The sequence below is a fragment of the Patiria miniata genome, unplaced genomic scaffold (genome assembly GCF_015706575.1).
Source record: "Patiria miniata isolate m_02_andy unplaced genomic scaffold, ASM1570657v1 HiC_scaffold_3, whole genome shotgun sequence".
Taxonomy (NCBI): Eukaryota; Metazoa; Echinodermata; class Asteroidea; order Valvatida; family Asterinidae; genus Patiria; species Patiria miniata.
This window is the reverse complement of record NW_024037069.1, coordinates 26,391,470-26,412,567: the sequence shown is the minus strand read 5'-3', so window position 1 is coordinate 26,412,567 and position 21,098 is coordinate 26,391,470. Positions and strand designations below refer to the sequence as shown.

At 38.5% G+C, this 21,098-nt stretch overlaps 2 protein-coding genes across 2 annotated transcripts; one reads left to right on the top strand and one right to left on the bottom strand.

Moving 5' to 3' along the window:
* The first annotated feature begins 785 nt into the window (after positions 1-785).
* LOC119737272 (lysosomal protective protein-like) lies at positions 786-11,660 on the top strand. The gene is made up of 9 exons (XM_038211480.1): positions 786-1,108; positions 4,223-4,334; positions 5,090-5,227; positions 6,227-6,385; positions 6,649-6,740; positions 7,203-7,287; positions 7,697-7,822; positions 9,062-9,207; positions 10,632-11,660. Exons 1-9 carry the CDS (start codon positions 891-893, stop codon positions 10,963-10,965), a joined length of 1,410 nt encoding a protein of 469 aa, XP_038067408.1. The 5' UTR covers positions 786-890; the 3' UTR covers positions 10,966-11,660.
* A 733-nt stretch (positions 11,661-12,393) lies between these two features.
* Positions 12,394-20,476, bottom strand: LOC119737273 (lysosomal protective protein-like). The gene is made up of 9 exons (XM_038211481.1): positions 20,079-20,476; positions 18,830-18,941; positions 18,467-18,604; positions 18,080-18,235; positions 17,650-17,741; positions 16,564-16,648; positions 16,191-16,337; positions 15,570-15,718; positions 12,394-14,725 (listed from the first exon to the last, which is right to left on the bottom strand). Exons 1-9 carry the CDS (start codon positions 20,243-20,245, stop codon positions 14,401-14,403), a joined length of 1,371 nt encoding a protein of 456 aa, XP_038067409.1. The 5' UTR covers positions 20,246-20,476; the 3' UTR covers positions 12,394-14,400.
* Positions 20,477-21,098: the final 622 nt, after the last annotated feature.

The window sequence follows — 21,098 nt, the reverse complement described above, 5'->3', positions numbered from 1 at the left end:
GTGGAGACTATCTTGCTTGCTGATTAGTATTGGCCTGTTAATTAGGGAATTCCTCTCAAAATTGATGATTAGATCCGGATAATCTTTAAAATTATCTCGATGAGAGGTGCTTAATAGGAAAAAAAGATAAGTGTAAGAAGAAGATTAGAAATTATGATAATGCTGTTATAGAATAATGATTGCGATGTTGATGATCATGATGGTGATGGTGTTAATGTTGGTGAGATTGCTAGTGGTGATATTAATGTCAAGGGTGGGGATAATACTGATGATGGTGGTGGTGAGTAGGATGATCTTGCCATCAGGGCGGGGATGCTGGTGATGTTAATGTTAATGTATCTGTAAAATACTGTGCAAACTCCGTGATAGGATGTCCCGCAAGGAATATTCATATATCTTATACACAGTGTTGATGGTGGTGATATGTTGGTGGTTTAAACGACGGATTGTTCAGGGGAGAGCTATTTCAGGTTCAAGGGTGTGTGTGTGTGGGGGGGGGGGGGGAGCCCATGGGGATTGATGAATGTTATAAGATGTGCGCCCTACTTGGGGGTCCGCCCCCCCCCTCCCCCGAAAGGAACAATGATTTGTCCTGCATTCTAAGGCAATTAATGAATACATTTAGAAAATTTACAATTCCATTTATTATTTTTGGCCCCTTTGCTGGGATGATAATCGCGGCGTTGGTCAGACGATGGTGGTAGTGTGCATGGGCCTAGTGTGTGACGCCCTCTACTTACTTTAAATCTCGCGCGAAAAAAATATTAAATACTTGAGGGCGCTCGTCGACCGGAAGTGAATTCATCACAGCTAAAACTCGAATTCTGCGCGCAGAGTGCTGTGTCATTGTTGGTGTTTACCTTGCCTACTGCTGATCAAGACCTTGTGGTATGAGAACAACCAAAATGTCAGTTTTACTTCAAAGGAGAATGACTTTATTCATGAAAGCCGCATTGTTTGTTTGCTTCGTGCAAGTTTTTCTTGGAGCAACATTAGCTCAGCCCGCAGCGGACGAAGTGACGGCGCTGCCTGGTTTATCCGGTCCGCTCAGCTCCAAACAATATTCTGGATATCTGCAGGCGTCGGGCACAATCAAACTGCACTATTGGTAAGGTAGTAAGGAGATGTTAAGCCATGCACATAACTTTTACCTAGTAACACTAAACAGATTAGCCCCATCAATGTGGCCAATTTTCTGGACTAGGCCTACCGTACCTCTGTAAATAAAGCGGAGGCTCAGGTAGTACAGAAAATTTGCCACATGCACATTTATGGGGCTATAAACAGATGACTTACATTTTACTCAATTTTTAATTTTTTTTCTTCAAATTCTACGTAAAAACAATTTGAAAAAAAAAATACAAAAAAATGAGTAAAAATTAAATGATTAATTTGAGTGTTTTCTTTTAAGTTTTATAGGAAGTGTATATTTAGCTGGTAGATTTAGCCAGCTTTCTTTCAGTTGACGATATTAAGCCAGCTAGATTGTACAGCGCCCTCTTTGACGCGTATACGAGTAGAACTACATTAACCCTCCTATGGAAACATGCATTGTTAGCCTGGTTATTACTTGGGTAAATATTGGTCAAGACCCCCATTGGTTTGTACACAATATGCCAGGAGGTGAGATACAAACATTTTGACCATTGGTGACCTCTTAAATAGTAGGAGGGTTAAAAGGTATTAAATTACCACCAGCGTTTGTGTAGCACATGTGGCCGAGTGGATAGGGCCTGTATCTCATGAGAGAGATCCCTAGTTCAATTCCAGGCTAGGAACACTTTAAAAAAAAAAATTTCATCCCAAATTGTTTGAAAATTCTTCTTTTATTATTTTAAATTGACTCCAACATTTAATTACAGAGTAATACATTTCGTCGTGTCAGTGCAAAAACGTCGTAACTGCCAAATTTGTCAAATTTTGTGTGAAATTTTGTAAGATTCACCCATAGAATTTCATTGAAAAAATGTTGCTTGCGTCATGATGACATAATTTATTAAAGTCATATCGAGGTCGTATCTCGATTATGAGCAATTGCGTGCAAACAAAAATGTACATCTCAACGCGTTTATATGCACCGGCTAAATATCCACTGCCTTTATTTTAAGCTTCCTTCTTGAGATATATCAGTTTTCCTTGTTTTTGATCAGTTAAATTCTGGTTTCTTATAATTCATCACTGATTAAAATCATTTTTTGGGAAAAAAAAAATCCTATTTTTGGCAAAATAAATTGAGGGTCATTTTAATCATTTAAATCAACTGATTCCACTTGATTAAATAGTGTAAGATGTTGATAACACATTTAAACACCCCTATTTCATCAGCATCGACTCAACTTACGTACATAGGTTTTGCATAATTACCCACAGTCATAGTTTTGATTGAAGTCAAGATCTCAGTCTCAATGTTTTTCTTCAATGATTTTTTTCAGTCAGCACACTCACTTTTGTTTAATCATTCCATGATCTGTTTACACTAATAATATGAATCAGCTTTGCTGGTGTATGCTTACCTAAACCATTTAAATGTGTATTAAAATCCCAATTTATAGTCTCAACTTTGCTGGTAATGGCTTGACTAAGGCCAAAACAAAATAGTTCTGCTTCCAATTACATGGCATTTGAAAGTAGGGTAGGTAGGGCAAATTTTGGGCAAATTTGTTTTGTATACGATCATTTTTTTCCTCATTTCCCCCCCCCCCATTTTTTTTGTTAGGGCATGTCAAAATAGGGTAGGTAGGGTAACCGTAAGCAGAACTATTTTTTTTAGCCTAAACCATCTAAATGTGCATTAAATCCTAATTTATAGTCTCACTCATTCCTAACTCTTCTCCATACAAATTTAGGTTTAGCTTTGTGTAGTACCTATAAAGGTGCAGGGCCTGCACCTTGTTTGAAGAACCATCATTCAAAAATTCTCTCTATAAGTTTCACAAGGATCAGGGCATAAAATCAGAAGCATTTTTATGAAATGCATGTGCCCAGGGAGAACTGTACTCGTTATATATAATATAAAAAAATAGGCATTAAAGCCAAAAAAAAAAAGTCTCCGGTTTCTGGTATGCGCGCGCGTCGCCGAAGCCATGCGCGTCGGCAAAATGGAAAAGTTTTTTTTCAATGAAAGATGATGTCTCAAAACCGCCAAACTCACTGGTTTGACTGGAATCCTGCTGCTGCACAATTTTAACGTGTTTTTAGATTCAGTTATGGTCGAGAATAAGCTTTATGTGGCCTCTCTGGACTCCCATATATTTGCACTAAGTTTAGTCGGGCACCATTTGCAGTCATCAGCCGACATTTGAAGCCAAAAAAAAAAAAAAAAAGCCGCGTCGCCGCACCACTTTTTGGGCAAGCTCCATACCAGAAACTGGAGACTTTTTTTTTTTGGCCTAAGGCATTTGTTTCAATGTTAATGGGGAATATTTGTCAGGAAATTTTTGAATACTGAATTGAGTTTTGTGGATGATGGGTATTATAGAAACCTGAAAACTGCTTGTTCATGGTTGTAAAGGTGCATGAGAAGATGTACATGTAGACACATTTTGAGACAAATCATTCATTTGAAAGTTAAAATCTGATTTATAAAAAAATTGATTTAAATTTTTTTTTTTTTTTTTAAATAGCCAACCCTGATTAATCACCATATATTATAGTTGCTCTCCCCGTACTATTTTTGAGTTTCACCTCAAACTATATTTTGTTTTTTAAATTTATATTTTTCTAGCAATATGAAAGCTGTTCACGTTTGGTGTTTAGTTATGGAATCGACAGTAATACAGGAGTGTCTGTTTGAGTGCAAAAGCATTGCAATCAGAGTGTTGAAAGCTCCAAAATAGATAGAACAAAATTAGCTTTTTCTGCTTCAATAAAGCAAACTAATTGGAAAACTCTTGAATAAACCACAAAGGGAAACTGACTATGGGCATTATAATCATTTTTTTCAAGTTAAACAAAGAAATTGAACTGAGGTTGAATCTGCGGGGTTGAACCTCTGGCTTTATCTTCTGGATATGAATATGAGTATTAATGTATTTGTATACTCTTCAGTTTGCACAATTTGACAAAAATGTCTTTGATAAAGCACTTGAACTAATGACATATTCTGAATAGCAATGACAAGCAAAGAAATTGTTTATAGATTTCTGCCATTTTTTTTAATGAAATGTGTTAATAATCTAATAAAAACACTTTTGTTTCAACACATGTACGATGCTTTTCCCAGGTTTGTTGAATCGCAAGGTAACCCGGTTGACGACCCTGTACTTCTGTGGTTGAATGGAGGTCCTTCCTGTAGCTCTATCATGGGCTACCTCACAGAACTTGGGCCATATTGGGTAAGTGCACCTTGTATTCCCCGTTCAGAACCCTCACCCCTATACACACATACCCATAGCTATACCACCCTACCTCTTCTCCGTACACAATTTCTTAAGTTAGCTCCATCCTACCCTCTCCTCTTTGACACCCAAGCCTCACCTCTACCCTAGCCCCTTGTCCACCTGTACCCCAACCCACCACCACCAACCCTACTACTACTACATGCACCCCGTTACTGCCCCCACCTCTATTTTCACATTTTTTTTGTAATTTAACAATTATTTAAAGTCACATAGAAACCCGAAAACAGACCAACTAATTAAGTGAGAAAAATCTTGCTCAAAGTGAATGAAAGAATGACCAGTACCAAATATCCTGTGAAATTATTCTGCCTGAAATGGTGTCATTTAGAGAACAAAAATAGAACGGGGTTTTAAAAACATGTGCCCATGGGCACACTTTTTTGTATATGCATTAGCAGTTGAATCCAGTTACTGGACCAACAACATATATATTTTCTCTGTTTTCGCAAAATGTAGGCACATAAGTAGCCACTGATAGCCACTGAGCTAAAACTTCAATAGGTGAGGTGTTACGCATCTTACTTGAGATTTGGAAATTTTGTTGCTTCAAATGAAAAATAATGCTCAAAAAGCAAATGATTCTACATACCTCTAAGATTCATGAAAATCCCTGTATCAAATCTGTTAGTTATAGTCAACCTTGTTATGGCCATACTTTAACTGTGTAAGTTCCATTGTGATTTTTGTAGGTCAACAGTGATGGGAAAACTCTCTCTGCCAATGATTTCAGTTGGACCAAAGTGGCCAGTGTCATCTTTCTGGAATCACCGGCTGGTGTAGGCTATTCCTATGCAGGTAGCCCAGATTACACTACCAATGATGATAAGGTGAACTTTCTAGGATTTATAGATTCCTCTAAATATGTCAAGATGCCCAAATACTCTCAATCCTTTATCAGGTTTTGCATAATAATGGATTCAGGACTGGACGACCAATATCTGCTTTTACTTAACATGTAACATGGGATTACATGTTACATGTTGTAATGGCCTGATCACTACTGCCAAATCCCATGATGCATTGTTCATAACAGATCAATCAATTGGGCTCCGCCCACTGCACATGCCAAAAACAAGTGCCCCTCTGCAGTGCCACACCTCATGCGTATGTCAGATGCAAGAGCACGCATGTTCAACCTTAGTGCACGCATTTCAGGCATTAATCAAGGCTGTGATTGGTCAAAAGTTTTATAGGGTACGTACCTGTAGGGTGGGGCTTAATGAGTGGATTGGTTTATTGCTGTGACTGCCGTTTAATTTCTGACAAATGTCTTACATGCATGCACTACGAATGATGCAAGCATCTTAAACATTCAGAGTGGCATTGGGGAGACATATGAATACAGTGAAATCTCGATATGTCAAACTCTGATAACTCAAAACAACTGTTTGGTCAGACAAAGAATCCATTGCCTCCAGTATTATAACAATGATATACAAGCCTGCTTAGCTCAAAACTCTGATGAAGTCAAATTTTGAACCTGTTCCCTTGAGGTTTGACTGATCGAGATTTCACTGTATATGCGTTGTTGCCTGATATGGCCAAATCCAGATAGATCCATTTTCTTGATGCACAAAAATTGATCTTTGATCCCGGGAAGTAAATGTTTGATTTTGTGAGGATAAAAGCAGCATGCACTATAAAAAAATATATCTGTGGATACCGTACCTTTTGAAAAGCAAAAAAAAAGGGAAAAACCTAATTTTTCAATTTGTTTTTCAAAACATGTAATTCCACCAGAACACCACTAAACTCTGTTTGATAACATGCACCAATAAAGCTAATGTTTTCATATTTGTAGTTTTTCTTTCTCATCTTTTCTTTAGACTGCTGAGAACAATTTGTTGGCCCTCTTGGATTTCTTCAAGAAATTCCCCAACTTGGTCAAGAATGATTTCTACATCAGTGGAGAGAGCTATGCTGGAATTTACATACCAACTCTGGCTGTGAAAATCATGGAGCAAAAAGCAAACATCAATTTTAAGGTTTGCTTATTCAATAAAAGTAGCAAAAGAATCCATAAATATAAGTATCTTAATTCTTACATGTAAATATCCAACTCTTAATTGTTAATGAGGCTCATAAAACTTTGTCATGTGACGAGAATAGCTACTGGTCTCAACACCAGTGGTCACGTCACCATGATCATGTGACCATCTTCTTAATGAATAACTCTATCAAAACTTTTGTGAAAATGTCTTGATGATTGCCTTGTGACAAATGATTGATCTTTTTTTTCTAATTACAGGGATTTGCTATTGGCAATGGTGCTTTAGACATTCACTTGCTTGTTGAGACCTCATATCAGTATGCCTACTACCATGGCATCATCGGTGACAGGTTAGTGTTGCCATTATACAACGCCTGAATAAATCCCATTCATCTGATTGGTGGCACATTAACGTAGTGTCATTGAAATATTTGCCCAATTTACGGCCAGACCACACCGCAAAAATAGAAGTTCCATTCCATGGTAAAAAGTACTTCCATTGCATGGTCACTTTATTACCAATCAGGTGACGAGGATTTATTCAGGTTTTGTATAAAACAAATAATGAATGTTTCACATACGTGCAGTGGTAAGAATAATTTCATGAGGTGGCAGATGGAATGTTCCATTCCACGAGGCAAACATTCCATCTGTCACCTCATGAAATTATTCTTACCATTGTACCCATAAACATTCATTATGTGTAAAGTTCTGGTATATAGCTTAAAAGCTGTGTGAGGATGTATATGTGCATGAAATTTCGGAACATGGTTTTAATATATTTTTTTTAAAATTTTTGTCCCGGTTGACAGGCTGTGGAAGCAATTACAGTTGAGCTGTTGTAAGGACGGATCTTGTCAGTATATTGGCAGTACAAATCCAGCATGTGTTGATGCGGTAAGTTGAACAAAAATGAGCTGAATGTGTCTATGGGGATTAAGCAGGTTTCTCCTCAGCAAATGCTGGCACCCATTTATACTCCTGGGTGAAGAGATGCAAGTGGGGACAAAGTGGATTGCCCAAGGACACAACATATGGCCAGCAGCTAGATTCGAACCCCTGACCCTCTGATCATGAGTCACAAACACTAACCACTACACCACACTCCCCAACAATGATGTGTAGAGTGAAACAATACAAGAACTGACCCACCCAAATCACCCACAACTTTGATTAGCCAGTATGTGTATTTTCACCTGTGTGATATCAGAAACAGAGGTTTTGTTTTCACAATTTTGCTCTTTTGAATGAAGAAACCATCTAAATTTGTAACTAACCTTTTTCTTTTCTTCTTTCTAATGTGTAGCAAAAAGAGGCTCAATATTTTCTAAAGCACATTGGCCTGAACCCCTATGACGTGACAGGTGATTGCAAAGGGAGTTACTCCAGTGAAATGAACAGCTTCTCCATGCTGAACTTCCTGGGTTCTTGGGTATGTAGCATTGTCAGGTTATACTTGTATATTCTTGAAAGATTTAAGATAGGACAAAGCCATAAATAAAGTTTGCCAATTGTTTTGTTATATTAATTTGAATGATGACATGCATGTTGATCGTGTCCATATGAAGAAAAAAAATGAAAAGAAGACCAACTTTAGCTGGCCTCTGACCAGTTTGGTCTGAGGGGTCTAGGTTGGGCAAAATTGAGGCTAGGGGAAGGGAGTCAGTCAATCATTCAGTCAGTCCGGGAGTCAGGAGGGGGGCATTTGTGGAGTCGGTCAGTCAGTCAGGGAGTCGGGGGGGGGGGGGGGGTCAGTCAGTCAGTCGGGGAGTCTGGGGGGGGGTGGGGGGTGGGGGAGCAGTCGGGAAGTCAGTCAGTCATTCAGTCGCATACAAAGAGGACTGTAGTCTGGCCCTCTGGGTGCAGACCTGCAAATTGACTCCCATAGGCTACAGTAGTAATTACGCGTACTTCTATCAATTATTAAAAATACTCACAACTCTCCAAAGTGTTTGACACACCTATCAAATGAAAGCTTATTTCATAATATTTCATTTCTGTAAAATTTTTGTTCCGTTATCTTATAACTTTGGGGAGAAAATTCCATCCAAAGATGATCACCCCGAAAAGTAGTCCTGTGGCTCATCGCCATTTTGAAAAATGATGCCTGTGCCCCATTGCAAAATAGTGCATAGGAAGCGCAAATTCACGAGAATTTTTACAGAAATATGAGCTGACACTCATGTGCACGGCTTTCACCCATCTTTTTTACAAACCTTCAAGTTCATGGCCCAAAAATGCTCTAATAACAAAGAATTTGAGGGTGCACAAATTGTGATTTGGCCCGCGTAGGCAATTCTGGACTCATTTACAGGGGTGCACCCCTCTGAGACCAGCAGAAAGCAATTTGTAACTTACAACATTGTCAAATGTTTTTTTTTTAACTCAATTCCATGTTGTCAAGTGATGTTCAGTGATGTGCACCAGTCAGTAATGAGGTACACAGAAGTGTGTATTTAAAAAGAAGTGGTGATCTTTAATAAGTGTTCTTGACTTTTGGATTGTGTATTCTGTCTTTCCCAATTTTTATTATATTAACACTAAAGCATATCAATGGTTTGTGAGAAAAAAACCTTGGAATTAAGCATCTCAAACCATTTCTCATCCTCGATTCTCTGTGTTTGCCATCTGTACCTCATTCATTTTTATTAATTTTGTTTTGTGTCTGCAGAAAAGCACATCTGGACCACCGGGACTGCACAGTGCATTTCTGCCTTGTATCGATACAACCCAAGGTGACGCCTACATGAATATACCTGAAGTACGGACAGCTCTACACATACCCAGCTCCCTCACCCTAAAGTGGACTAGCTGCAAGTAAGTTGGTCTTTTCTTAATTGATTTGATCTGCAAATGAGTTATCTTCCTTTTGAATGCATGCTCGTCAGCAATAATTCAATGTTGGGCCTTGTTTCACATTTCATGACTGCTGATCACAGAATTCCGCACTTATATTGTGTAATTCAGGGGGAGTGTGATCTAGTGGTTAGGGTTCGTGACTCATAATCAGAGGGTCAGGGGTTCAAATCCAGCTGCATATGTTGTGTCCTTGGGCAAGCCACTGCACCCCACTTGCCTCTCTCCACCCAGGAGTGTAAATGGGTACTGGCATTAGCTGGGGAGTAACCTGCGATGGACTGTCATCCCATCCAGAGGGAATATATTATCAGTCGTTTCATGCTACTGAAACCGGAGATAAACCCGGGCCTGATGGGCTATATTGGCTCGTGAAATGCTTTACTTTACTGTGTCATTATGTGTATTCTGTGCATAAAGGGTAGGCACAGAATACTGACCAAATTGTGTGAGCACAGCCTCTTTAGTAGTCTAGGGGCTAGACGTTGTTATGGTTTGCTGACCAGTAAAGTTGCACAAAGGTCTTGCTGCATCTTTTATTGCACTGGAAGAAATTCGAGAGTTTGCTTCGGAACTACTATAATTTTTTTGAATTGGGTGCTGCATATATTAGGGCAAACAGGTCCATGCGCATTACGCAACCAATAAGAGTTTCCCCAGACGTTCTGACAAGTCCGTGGGCGATATTGGTTGGTCGTGATAGCGCCCTCTCACGACGGTGGGTTATCGCGGCCGCGGGGTTATCGCGTATCAAACCATAACAAGGTCTAGCCCCTAGACTACCTCTTTAGTTACACAGTGTATGCATGTGATCTCTTCTTGATTTTAACAGTTGAGGGGATTGGATTGCATGGGATTATTTAGGTCAAGTCCTCACAACTAAAATCACAAGTCCTTCAATCTCAAGACAAGTCCCAAGCTATTCAAATAAATGACGACAGAGGATTTTCTTTGTCATCGTTCATCCTGTGATCGGTGTGACCTAATTCGTGATTCACTTGTGAAGGACTCGTGATCGACTAGTGACTAGTGATTGAATTATGATTGACTTCTGACTTGTGATATACTTGTGATTCACTTGTGATTCACTTGAGATGGGCTGTGATCTGACTTGTGATGGAATTGTGATGGAATTGTGATTTGATTTGTGATTGACTTGTGACCTGACTCTCGATGCACATGACTACAACTCTGGCAAGGATCTTAGCCGTATCTGAATTACTTGGCTATTCTTAGCAATGTACACATGCGCCGACTTAGCAATGTACACATGCGCCTATGGAAGCGGCTGCATTAAGTCTCCATAGACATGCACATTACTGCCAGCCATAGCCAGTAACTCAAACGTGGCCTTACTTTTGATCCTGTACCCCTTGTCTTTTCAGCCCTGCGTTAGCAGCCAATTACACCAACCAGTACACATCCATGCACAGCCAATTCACAACCCTCCTGCCCAACTACCGAGCGCTGATCTACAACGGTGACGCGGACGACGTCTGCAACTTCCTTGGGGATCAGAAGTTTGCGGCTTCGTTGAATCAGACGGAGTTGGGGGAGCGTAGACCCTGGATGTATGAAGGGCAAGTGGCTGGGTTCGTTAAGGAGTACAAACAGTTGACCTTCATGACCGTCAAGAACGCTGGTCACATGGTGCCTATGAATACCCCCGGGCCTGCCCTGCAAATGATAACAAACTTCTTGAAGGCTCAACCACAGTAACACAGTGGAACATCAACATGATGGTGTCCATGGAAGATTGTTTGGTATAGTGGTCGTTCATTATAACGATTTTCGGTTTCAGGTGCTACAGGAAGTATGTAGTAGGCAGGGCTGCTTAGTGTGGTACAGAAATAACGGGATATTCACATGTCTTTCAGTTTCAAAGAGTCTATTCATCTGAGGAAATAAAGTATTCTATCAATCTATTTTTGTAGGTCTTTTACATGTTATAGATGGAACAGGCCTTGATTTTCTGTAGTGTTGATTTATAAGAGTATAGTTTGTGAGTTGGTTTAGGTACTTACACATGTATGTTTATGAGGTTCTGTATTGTTGCAAAAATTCCCACTAAGAATTCGTAATTTGATATATTTAACCAAAGAATATTCTCTCGTTTTATTAAATTTTAATTTTATAAAGTTCTTTTCTTTTTGTCATAGAAAATATGAAATTAGTTTTATGGTCCATTTTGCCTTCATGGGAAAAAGAGTAAATAAATATAAATTACCACTGTCACTTTTTTATAGGCTTTTATACGTACTAAAATTTATTGCAATTCATGAAATTTACAAAAAAATTAATTAATTGACTTTGTAAAGAAATATACAAAGGTTCCACGTGGTTGGAAAATAGTAAAGTCTAACTAGAAATAAATCTGTTCATTAATAACAAACTTAAAACTACATGTAAAAACAGTTGCTTTGTATTTCTAAAAGCTGTTGCTCTTTATTTGTCCAAATAGAAGCATATACACAGCAAGTACTACAAAAGGAATAATTTGAACAAATTATAAAGTCCATGTTGAATTATAATGCATTCCAATCACATTTGTAATATTCAAGAGATGACCAACTTTTGTTTCCAATTCCACTTCACTTGGACATCGGTAACATAAGAATGAGGCAGAATAAGTTGAACAATGAAAACACTGATGTCACAAGAATGCAGCATTAAGGCAAACAAATCTAAGACCTCACAGTATAAAGAGATCAGTTAAACCCCAAGATTTTGTGTTTGTACATGACTTGCAAAAGTATAACATACAGTTGACTGCCAATAAAAATACTGTACTGATGATAAAAGTTGTACAACAGATCTGAGTACAATTGTGCGTTTTGAAAAAAACTAAAAAAGAAAGAAAAATTAATTTTCAGAATAAAATGTTCACACAGTTTCAGTTTACCTTTTATATAAGATCAAGAGTACATTCAGATGGAATAATTTGTTACAGCTGCATGATTAGATTCAAATTTATGCAAAGAGAAAGGAATGCTACTCAATACATGTATAAGAATTTACCATTTCAATGTTGCATAATTTGTGGACGATCACAGTGCTATACAACAGCATTTCAGATTGTGAAGAGTGGTAAATTGGTTGCACTGCAGTGCACAACAAACTCAACGTAACCATGGCTGGCAAAATCAATGTCAAGTAAGTGTTCCCACTATTCAAAACTTTGCCGGACTCGGCCGGACCTAGCCAAAATGTTTGTTATATCAGAATTTTGTATTAAGAGGAGCATCAGTTCCATTCATTGTGCACATAAATGCACAGTCGGGACCAAGCCTTTATGTTTGTTATAACCAGAATTTGTATTAACAGTGTTTGTACTAAACGAGAGTCGACTGCAGCTACCAGGAAGTCAGAACCAGGAAGTCAGAACCACCCAGGAAGTCTGTGTACTGTGTAATTGCTCACAATAAAACAGCCATATTGCACAAAGACATGTACATTATGCGCCCTCTTACAAAAGCGCAGAATGGAAGAATTTCCTAACAAGGATATTAAGTTGCTAAGAACATGAATGAAGATAAATAATTGCGGAGTTTCAACATGCGCTTTCCTGTTATATGTTGAAATAGTCTGTTATATAAATACTTGGCATGTACATTGGAAGCAATGGACTTCTTTCTGTGGTACACTTCTTGATATTTTTTACCGCGAATTCATCCCGAGAAAGGCACTTTCTAAGGTGACACTTGCCGCCATAAAAGCCTAAAAATCTATTGCCACTCAAATTAATCTCTAGATTTGAAAACAAAGAAATCATGTTTGATGTTCATTTAAGCTCCGTGCAAGAGTTGCTAGATATTGCTTGCAGTGACTTGCATATTAACTTAGGGCTACAAGTTAGTTAGAGACTACAGGAAAAAATAAAGGGCAAGACGGCCTAAAGGCCATTCATAATCGGAACAGACAACATGACTGTGAATTGGTGACGTCACGGCAAGTATTTTGCAGAAACTGAAGACATTCCATTTCTGGTTTTCACCACCAACTTGTTGATGTCAGATTCATTTCATATTTCATAAACAATTGCATTTTGGATTTCAGTATGAACTGGGCTTGAAGATTAATAGCCCACTTTTCATTTGAATTTCTTCATAATGAAGACTATAGTATTACATTAAAACGTCTTTCAGTAGTTCTCACACACCATGAAATACCTTTTTATGATCATCTAAAACTACGCTTAGGTGGATAAATACGCTAAGGTGTATGCATTTTATCTTTGGCTTTCATATCTGAATTGGAAATGGTTATATAAAATAACTGATTAAAAACAATAATTTTATTAGCCAAGTTTATTAAGTTAATTAGCCAAATCGAAAAAAAATAAGTACTTTTAAGCCCGTCCAAAATTGAAAAGAGAAAATTAAAACCTAGTCTTGAAATCAAGTATAGTTCTATGAGTTGTCGATGGGGCTGAAACAAAATCATCTAGCCTTCATCAGAACTGTATACAGACATTTTTGTAATTAAGCTAATGTAATTAAGCATATGTCTCCTGGAATCCCACTCCACACCCACTTCCAATTTTTATACAGAATTTTTGGAGAAAAATCTGAAAAATCAATGCTAAACAAATTAATGCATTCATTAGGTTTTCATTTAGGCTACTAAAAATATGTAGCCTAGAACTGCACCTACTTCAGATAACGGGAAAAAAGTAATTAGGTAAGTAAGAGTTTCAGCGTTGTTTCACAAGCACTCCAGAGTTGCAACAATCAAAATAGTCTTCAAAGTGACTCAAGTCAACATAAACAGACTTTGGTTCCAGAATTGAACTTAATACGTTCCATTGACTAGACTCTGGACTCGTCAGATCTTTATACATGTACATAGTACCTCCTACATGTTTCAAACAATGAACTTTTAGTTTGGTTAACTCCAGACTTTGGAATACTTTGATTCAGTGCAACTCCAGAACATCAGTCTGAAATACACCGATCCATTAAGCCCAGCCTCATAAGTTTTGAACAATCACAAAGGTGATTGATCATTTTTAAATGTGCTCGCACAAAAGTTGACATGTGTGCATATGTGAATGACGCTTGACTGGAACATGCAGTTTGGCATTGGAGGGACGCACGTGTTGTTGCCCCTGTTTACAGTGGGCAGGGCTTAACGGACCGGTCTATTACTGATTGATTACTGTGGCTTGTTACTCAAGAAGTTACTGATCATTTGCAGGGATGCACCAGGCTTGAAACTGGGTACCATGTGGCCAGCGTCTTTCACCGTCATGAACGAGACTTGGTCGTAGTCCTGGACAAAGCCTGCCACCTGGTGATCGTAAATCCAGGGTCGACGATTACCCACCATTTTCCGGTTCAGGGCAGCGACAAACTTCTGGTCTCCGAGGTAGTTGCACATGATGTCTGCATCGCCATTGTAGACCAGGCCACGGTGCTTCGGGAGGAGGGCAATGAATTGATTGTGCATGCTGTTGTACTGGGGTTGGTAGGGGATCTGACTGTGGGGAAGATATGAAATACCAGTTGTGTCACAGCAATACATTTCCTACTGTAAAGTATGCACACATTAAATTAAATATTCATATAATGTGCACAACACACGCATGCAACTGCGAATTTAGAAAAAAAGGAGGAAACTCCAAACCACACAAGACTTTGTACAGTATATTTCAATTTGGCATTCATGAGAAGTAAAAAACGAGGAAATCACCACATCCAAGGAAAAGTTGCATGCCTGACAACAGGAGTGCATGCCACATTCAGCATTAGAGTAAAACAAACAAACAAACACCCCAACAAACAAACAAACAAGCAACAGGCAAAAAGATCACTAAATAGTAAACTTGGATGGGTTTGAATCTAGCTTTATAATTCATTGAGACCGGGGTTGTAACTCAATGAGTTACAGGTCAATCACAAGTCCAGCAGCAAGAATCTGGGATAAATAGAAAAGGAATGCCTTGAGGATAATTCTCACTTTCTCTACTTTCCCGAACTGCGCTTCTTCACAGAAGAGATATTCCATGGTGTCCCCACAAACCTATCACTTACAGAAATCCTCGATCACTTTGGAATCCTCACAAGTCTATCATGATCATACGTCATCCAGTCTCAAGTCAAGTCACAAGCTATTCAAATGAACTGTGGTTCTTTTGTTACTATTCATCCACAATAATTGAGGCCAGGCTTGTGAACTGCCTTTTGATTTACTTATGACTGGCTTGATTAAAAACACTGTTTCTTGTGTCTTGATGACTGAGTTAAACGCTGCAGTTTCCCTACAATTGAGATTAAGATGACTCTGCTTCAAAACTGACAAATCAGGCATGATGTCAATCTTACCTGCAGACAGTCCATTTAGGAACAACGTCAGGTATATGGAGAGCCATTCGTACATCGGGACGGTTCAAATAATTTGTCTCTGCGGTCGTGTTGATGCAAGGGATGACGTTTTCGCTGACGAATGACCAAGACATTGTCTTCGTTTGTGGCTGTCGAGAGGAAAAAACTTTTAGAAGAACTAAACAAATAAAAGAAATCTGTAAAACCAATATTTCAATTATGTATAACAACCCACCCCCTCTTGCTGACAAATTCAGCTACACCATCACATGTAATCAAATCAATCAAGTGACTGTTTATAACAGTTAAGATTCCCTTCTTAATTTGATATAGCCATGCTTTGACTGGAGGTGACTGATATGCCAGCTGTATCTACCAAATACCTTGTTTGTCTGTTGATGGAATTGGACTAGTCATATGTTTACACGAATGTCATCTGACTGTTTTTCAACTAGTCTGTATACAATTTCTTGTCAGGGGAGGTGGGATACTTTTTTGTTTTCCGGGCTGATCAAACTATAGAGAAAGGAACTCACTATAAAATGGGCTACTAGTTGTGCCCTAGAGAGGCTACTTTTCAACTTATGACAACATCAATAATTTCCAAACAAAAATACATACTGGATTCATGCGAAGCGATTCAAAGAAATAAGAGAACATCTTGCGAGCTCTCTTGGTTGAAGTGCCTGGGACGCCCCCAGCACAGTTACCGGTCACGTCATATGGGTTGAGGCCAGAGTTGAAGATTATGCCTTGTGCTGTTGCCAGCTGTGTTGCAAGGGAGCAAGAAAGAGATAATTATGAAGGAAAAAATGTTAAGATACATTCAACAATATTTCATATGCATACAGAAATCATTTCAAACAATAAATACATGTGATGTAATAGTACATGGTATAGTAAACAAACTTTAGGGAAACAATAGGAAAGGAAAATTCAGCGCTCATAATCAACTCAAATACAGTATTATTTTGTTCTTTTTTCAGTAACTTACCGCTTGAGTGCACTGAGCATTCGGTGGAGTAACAAAGCTACAGTTTCCGTTTGTACAGCAGTACTTCTGTAATTGGGCCCACACGCTAAACAAACAAACAAACAAACACCCCAACAAACAAACAAACAAACACAGATTAATAAATAAATGATACCAGTCCAGGAACACTTGTGAAAATTCAAAATACTTTACACCTTAAAATGCAGGTCTCCAAAAGTCAAATCAATAATTGTCAACCATATTTTTTTAAATGAATATGAAATTATTATAAAGTATTATAGCAATTCTGTATCCACAATCTACAGTCCAGCTAACAAGAGGGGCCTTTATTTGCACAGAATAATTGGAAAAAGTCACATTCTTGTGCAGAAATGTCACTGTGCACAAAGTACCACCCCTTGTTTTACAGTTTTTGTCACCAACTTAAATTTGACGTGTTTCTGCATGAATACATGTAACGAGGAGTTTATTGATGACATTTCTCATGCATTTATTTTTGCTTGAATGATGAAAGAAGGGTGAATAATGTAGGGTTGAGCTGAATGTCCCAAATAATTAAATATTAGATAATCCAACAAATATCTGAATAACCTTTTTTTAATTCAAATATTCAAAAATTGTGAGTAATCGTGAGAAGATGGTGAAAAGTGTCCACAATGTTATATTGTAATATTATAAGTTGTGTGGATGTGTAAATTTTGTCAAATAATGGCCACACTTTTGTCAAAATCCACTTTACACGCACGATTTGAGAGCTTAACTTTTTCTTAATAGTTTTTGTTGGCAAAAGCCAGTTTGCTGGGTTGAAGAGCAACACCTGTTGTCCGATAGTGCATTAAAATCCGCTTTAACCATCGCCCTCATAGGAAGATGGTGTCTACCCTCCCCCCCCCTCCTTTTTTGACTTTGAGGAGGGATGGGGTCTGGAAAAAAATCATGGTCTGTCCACATTTGTTGTTGCCCCCCCCCCCCCCCCCCCCATTCTAAGTGGTCTGGCGATGCTCCTGCATTAAATATACAACAAACTGGACTTAAACCATTGCGTAATGTTTCATAAAGTCAGAAGCTGGATTGTGAATGACTTACTCTTCACCAAGGATGCCATGGTAGTAGGCGTAGTACACAGCTGTTTGCTGGTTGAGAGATCTATCAAGCAGACCATTACCGACGGCAAAACCCTGATGATAGAGTGTTATCAGTACAGAAAGGGGAAGCAGAGGAAAAAATAATAATTGAGTTTCCTTCAACAAACTCAGAAGAGGAGAGGATATTGCAAAAATAAATACCCTTATTTTCCCTGGTCAGAGAAAGGGAAATGAAAAGGGCAGATTAATATCCGACATTCAAAAAATCTTCATGGTTTCACTCAGACTATTTTTGAAAAACTTCTCTTTTTAAAGTGGATCTTTGAATAGATTTGTGTCCGGGTTTGTGATGGGATGTAAGTTTTGTACCTCCTGACAGTGACCTTTTCTGTTTTTATTGGTGCACTTTTATAGTAATCAAATTAACTTACCTGAAAATTGATTGAAGCATTGGCCATGACTCTGACAGACAAAGTAGGCACATATACTCCCCCATAGCTCTCCCCGGTGACGAAGAACGGCTTGGAGGCCATGTTGGGGAACTTGGTGAAAAAGTCCAGAAGTGCCAGGTAGTTATTCTTGGATGTCTGCAGATAAAAACCCAGTCAAAACAGATGAGATAGTAACTGGTGCACAATATAGAAACAAAAATCATGCCCAAAGCTTAAGAAACAACACACAGTTGCACTGGTAGGGCATACAGGGCTTTACCATTTTTAACAGGTTATTTTTAAGTTCCATTTTATGTAGGCACATTTGCAGGGCCTATATAACCAATGCAAACACGATCGCCTGACTGGGACACACATCAGACATACCTCATCATCATTTGTGGTGTAATTTTTGTCATCAGAATAGGAGAAGCCCACACCAGCTGGTGCCTCCAGGAAGATGACATTAGCCACCTGATTCCAGCTGAATGGATTGGCTCGTAGGGTCGCCCCATCAGCATTCATCTGAATAAAAAAAAAAATAATATAGTCATGATTCAATTTAAAAACAAAATCCAAAAAATAAAAGGGTTGTTGAGTCTGGTCTGCCATGTAGTCAAGAACAATAGCAGCAATTTACAAGCATTTGCCTTGATGAGGTCAATTTGGGCGATATTTTCTTTAGCCCCTTGTTCAAGACGGCACGGATCCAGTACATGTTTACTACAAAGACTTGCTGAATGAAGTTACTTGATAAGGTCCAAGTTCGGACAGGAAGCCATCTAGTGAGCTGCATCCTGGGCCTCCGTTCATCCATAGCACCAAGGGATCATTCTGAGGGTCTCTCTCCGACTCAACAAACCTACATCAAACAAGAAGTGACTGATGAAATCTAACCAAAAAATGTAAGATATATTTGAAGAATAGCACATACACAGCTGACAAATACACTATAACCTGAGCCTTGTTGATAAGAAAGTAAAACCCTGATGCCACTTTGGTGGTTGTATACCTACATAAGCTATTGGAGATTATTGAAACTTGATGAGTAATTTCTGAGTTCCGAATCTGTGCTTTTTAAAATATTCTAAGACTGACCATTACTCAAGCTGTGTGCGAATAAAAAGGCAGTGGATATTTTGCAGCAGGCGGCAAACCTTTAGTAAACGTTAGTTGCCGGATATGCACTGAACATGCGCAGTTACTGTTTTTTTTGGTGTACTTTGGTGGTAATTTAATATATCTTATAATTCAGCCCTATCTTAGAGAGTACAGCGCCCTCTGTTGATAGGGATTGCCGCCAGCAAACCTTTAGTAAACGTTAGCTTGCCGGGATTACCTCCGGCAAAATATCCACTTCCGAATAAAAAGGCATCAGAATATTGCATAATTTTATTAGCTGTTGCATTTGTACAAAAATAAAAAAAAAATTACTTAAAAATTAACATTTAGTTTTAGTTTTAATTATGGATATTTTCCAATCATTAAATCAACAAATGGCTTTTGTAACAAAGTCAAAAATCAAATTGCATTCAAAACTAAATAATATGCAATTTCTACAAAATGCCTGCAAACAATTTAGGACTGAAGAAACAAAAATTTCATCACAGAGCTTGAAAATTATGAATACATATCTAACCATATAACAATTATGCACAAATATATAATTTTGGTCACAATTGCACACAGTGATATTAATGTGGTTCTCGTTTAATAAAACGTAGATGTAAAAATGGTTGAGTAATAAATTATTTAAATATGATTGTGGGACCTAAGCTGTTACTGGTATACATTCCAAACCCTTAAAAGAATTAATTATATTTTCAAATTTCAGCAAGAGAGGGCCACTGTGACTGTGTGAGCAAAATACATCATCAATATGTAATTTAAAATTTCAACTCTGAAAAAAAGGGAGAAGCACGATATATTTTTTTCACTGAATTGAGCAGAACAGCCAAAAATGTGGAAATGTTGCTCAACGTTACAAATCTATTCTCACCAATAATGAAGTTTGATGGTTCCCGAGGCACTGAGGTAGCCCGAGTATTGCCGGGAACTCAGCGGTCCACTGACACCGGGCAACGACGTGATTTCATCGGCAGCTGGCTGCGCCGATGACACGCAAAACACGCAGACGAGAACGGCTAGAACTGGTGAACAATTCATCTTGAAATCTCTCAACAAATGGAAGGGAAGTAACACACACTGATCTCAACGAACACGCTTACCTAACCAAAACAGTGTTCAGTTCCGTGTCTCACAACACGCCTATAACTAAGGAACTGTACGATTGGATTTTTCCCCCCGGTGTTTTTATGCCGGTTTTCTAGCATATCACGAGTGCCGTTTTGCTTTCACTCCACTCCACGTCCAACCTCGTGCACAGTGTGACCTCAATTTAAGGTCCTTGTCACCATAAGAGAGAACTGTCGACGCAAAATTAAACAATTATTTGGAAACGAGGTTGGAGATTACATCACCTGATTTTTCATGTGACTTGCATACGGCAAATATCATGTGATTGATAAGCCTTTTGTTCTCAACTTCGGTCCAATCATAATATCAACATCACCGGGCAAAGTTCGCATTTGATTAAGCTACACCATGAGACCACCGTGTATGACTGGAGTAAACTTATCAGTTATGTGGGTCAAACTTAACTGTGTATTGATGGATCCAGTTAAAATGGAGGTAGACAATTTCTATCACCTGCCCGCATATTTTTATCAACCAAGATATAACAACTGTATGACCATATGGAGGAATCCTCCATGGTATGACCTAGATCCATGTACCTTTGCGTTAAAACAAATAAAACTATCTTCTAAGGTGATATTATAAGGAGGCCAACATGTTTAAGCTTTGCGTCTCCTATGGCTCCCAGAGCCGCTTCCCCTTGGAGAGAGATACATACAAAAATAACAATCCCCACCCCCTACAAAATAAAATTAAAAAATACCAAGAAAGAATAGTCACTCAAGTAAATCTGGTCCCAGACCAATTTGGTCTGGGGGTCTAG

Coding starts and splice junctions, on each gene's coding strand:
- LOC119737272 (XM_038211480.1), top strand. CDS start 891: ATGAGAACAACCAAAATGTCAGTTTTACTTCAAAGGAGAATGACTTTA. Junction 5,228..6,226: donor ACACTACCAATGATGATAAG/GTGAACTTTCTA, acceptor TCTTTTCTTTAG/ACTGCTGAGAACAATTTGTT. Junction 7,823..9,061: donor TGAACTTCCTGGGTTCTTGG/GTATGTAGCATT, acceptor TTGTGTCTGCAG/AAAAGCACATCTGGACCACC.
- LOC119737273 (XM_038211481.1), bottom strand. CDS start 20,245: ATGAATTGTTCACCAGTTCTAGCCGTTCTCGTCTGCGTGTTTTGCGTG. Junction 17,742..18,079: donor ATGCTTCAATCAATTTTCAG/GTAAGTTAATTT, acceptor CTCTATCATCAG/GGTTTTGCCGTCGGTAATGG. Junction 16,649..17,649: donor CATGGCATCCTTGGTGAAGA/GTAAGTCATTCA, acceptor TTGTTTGTTTAG/CGTGTGGGCCCAATTACAGA.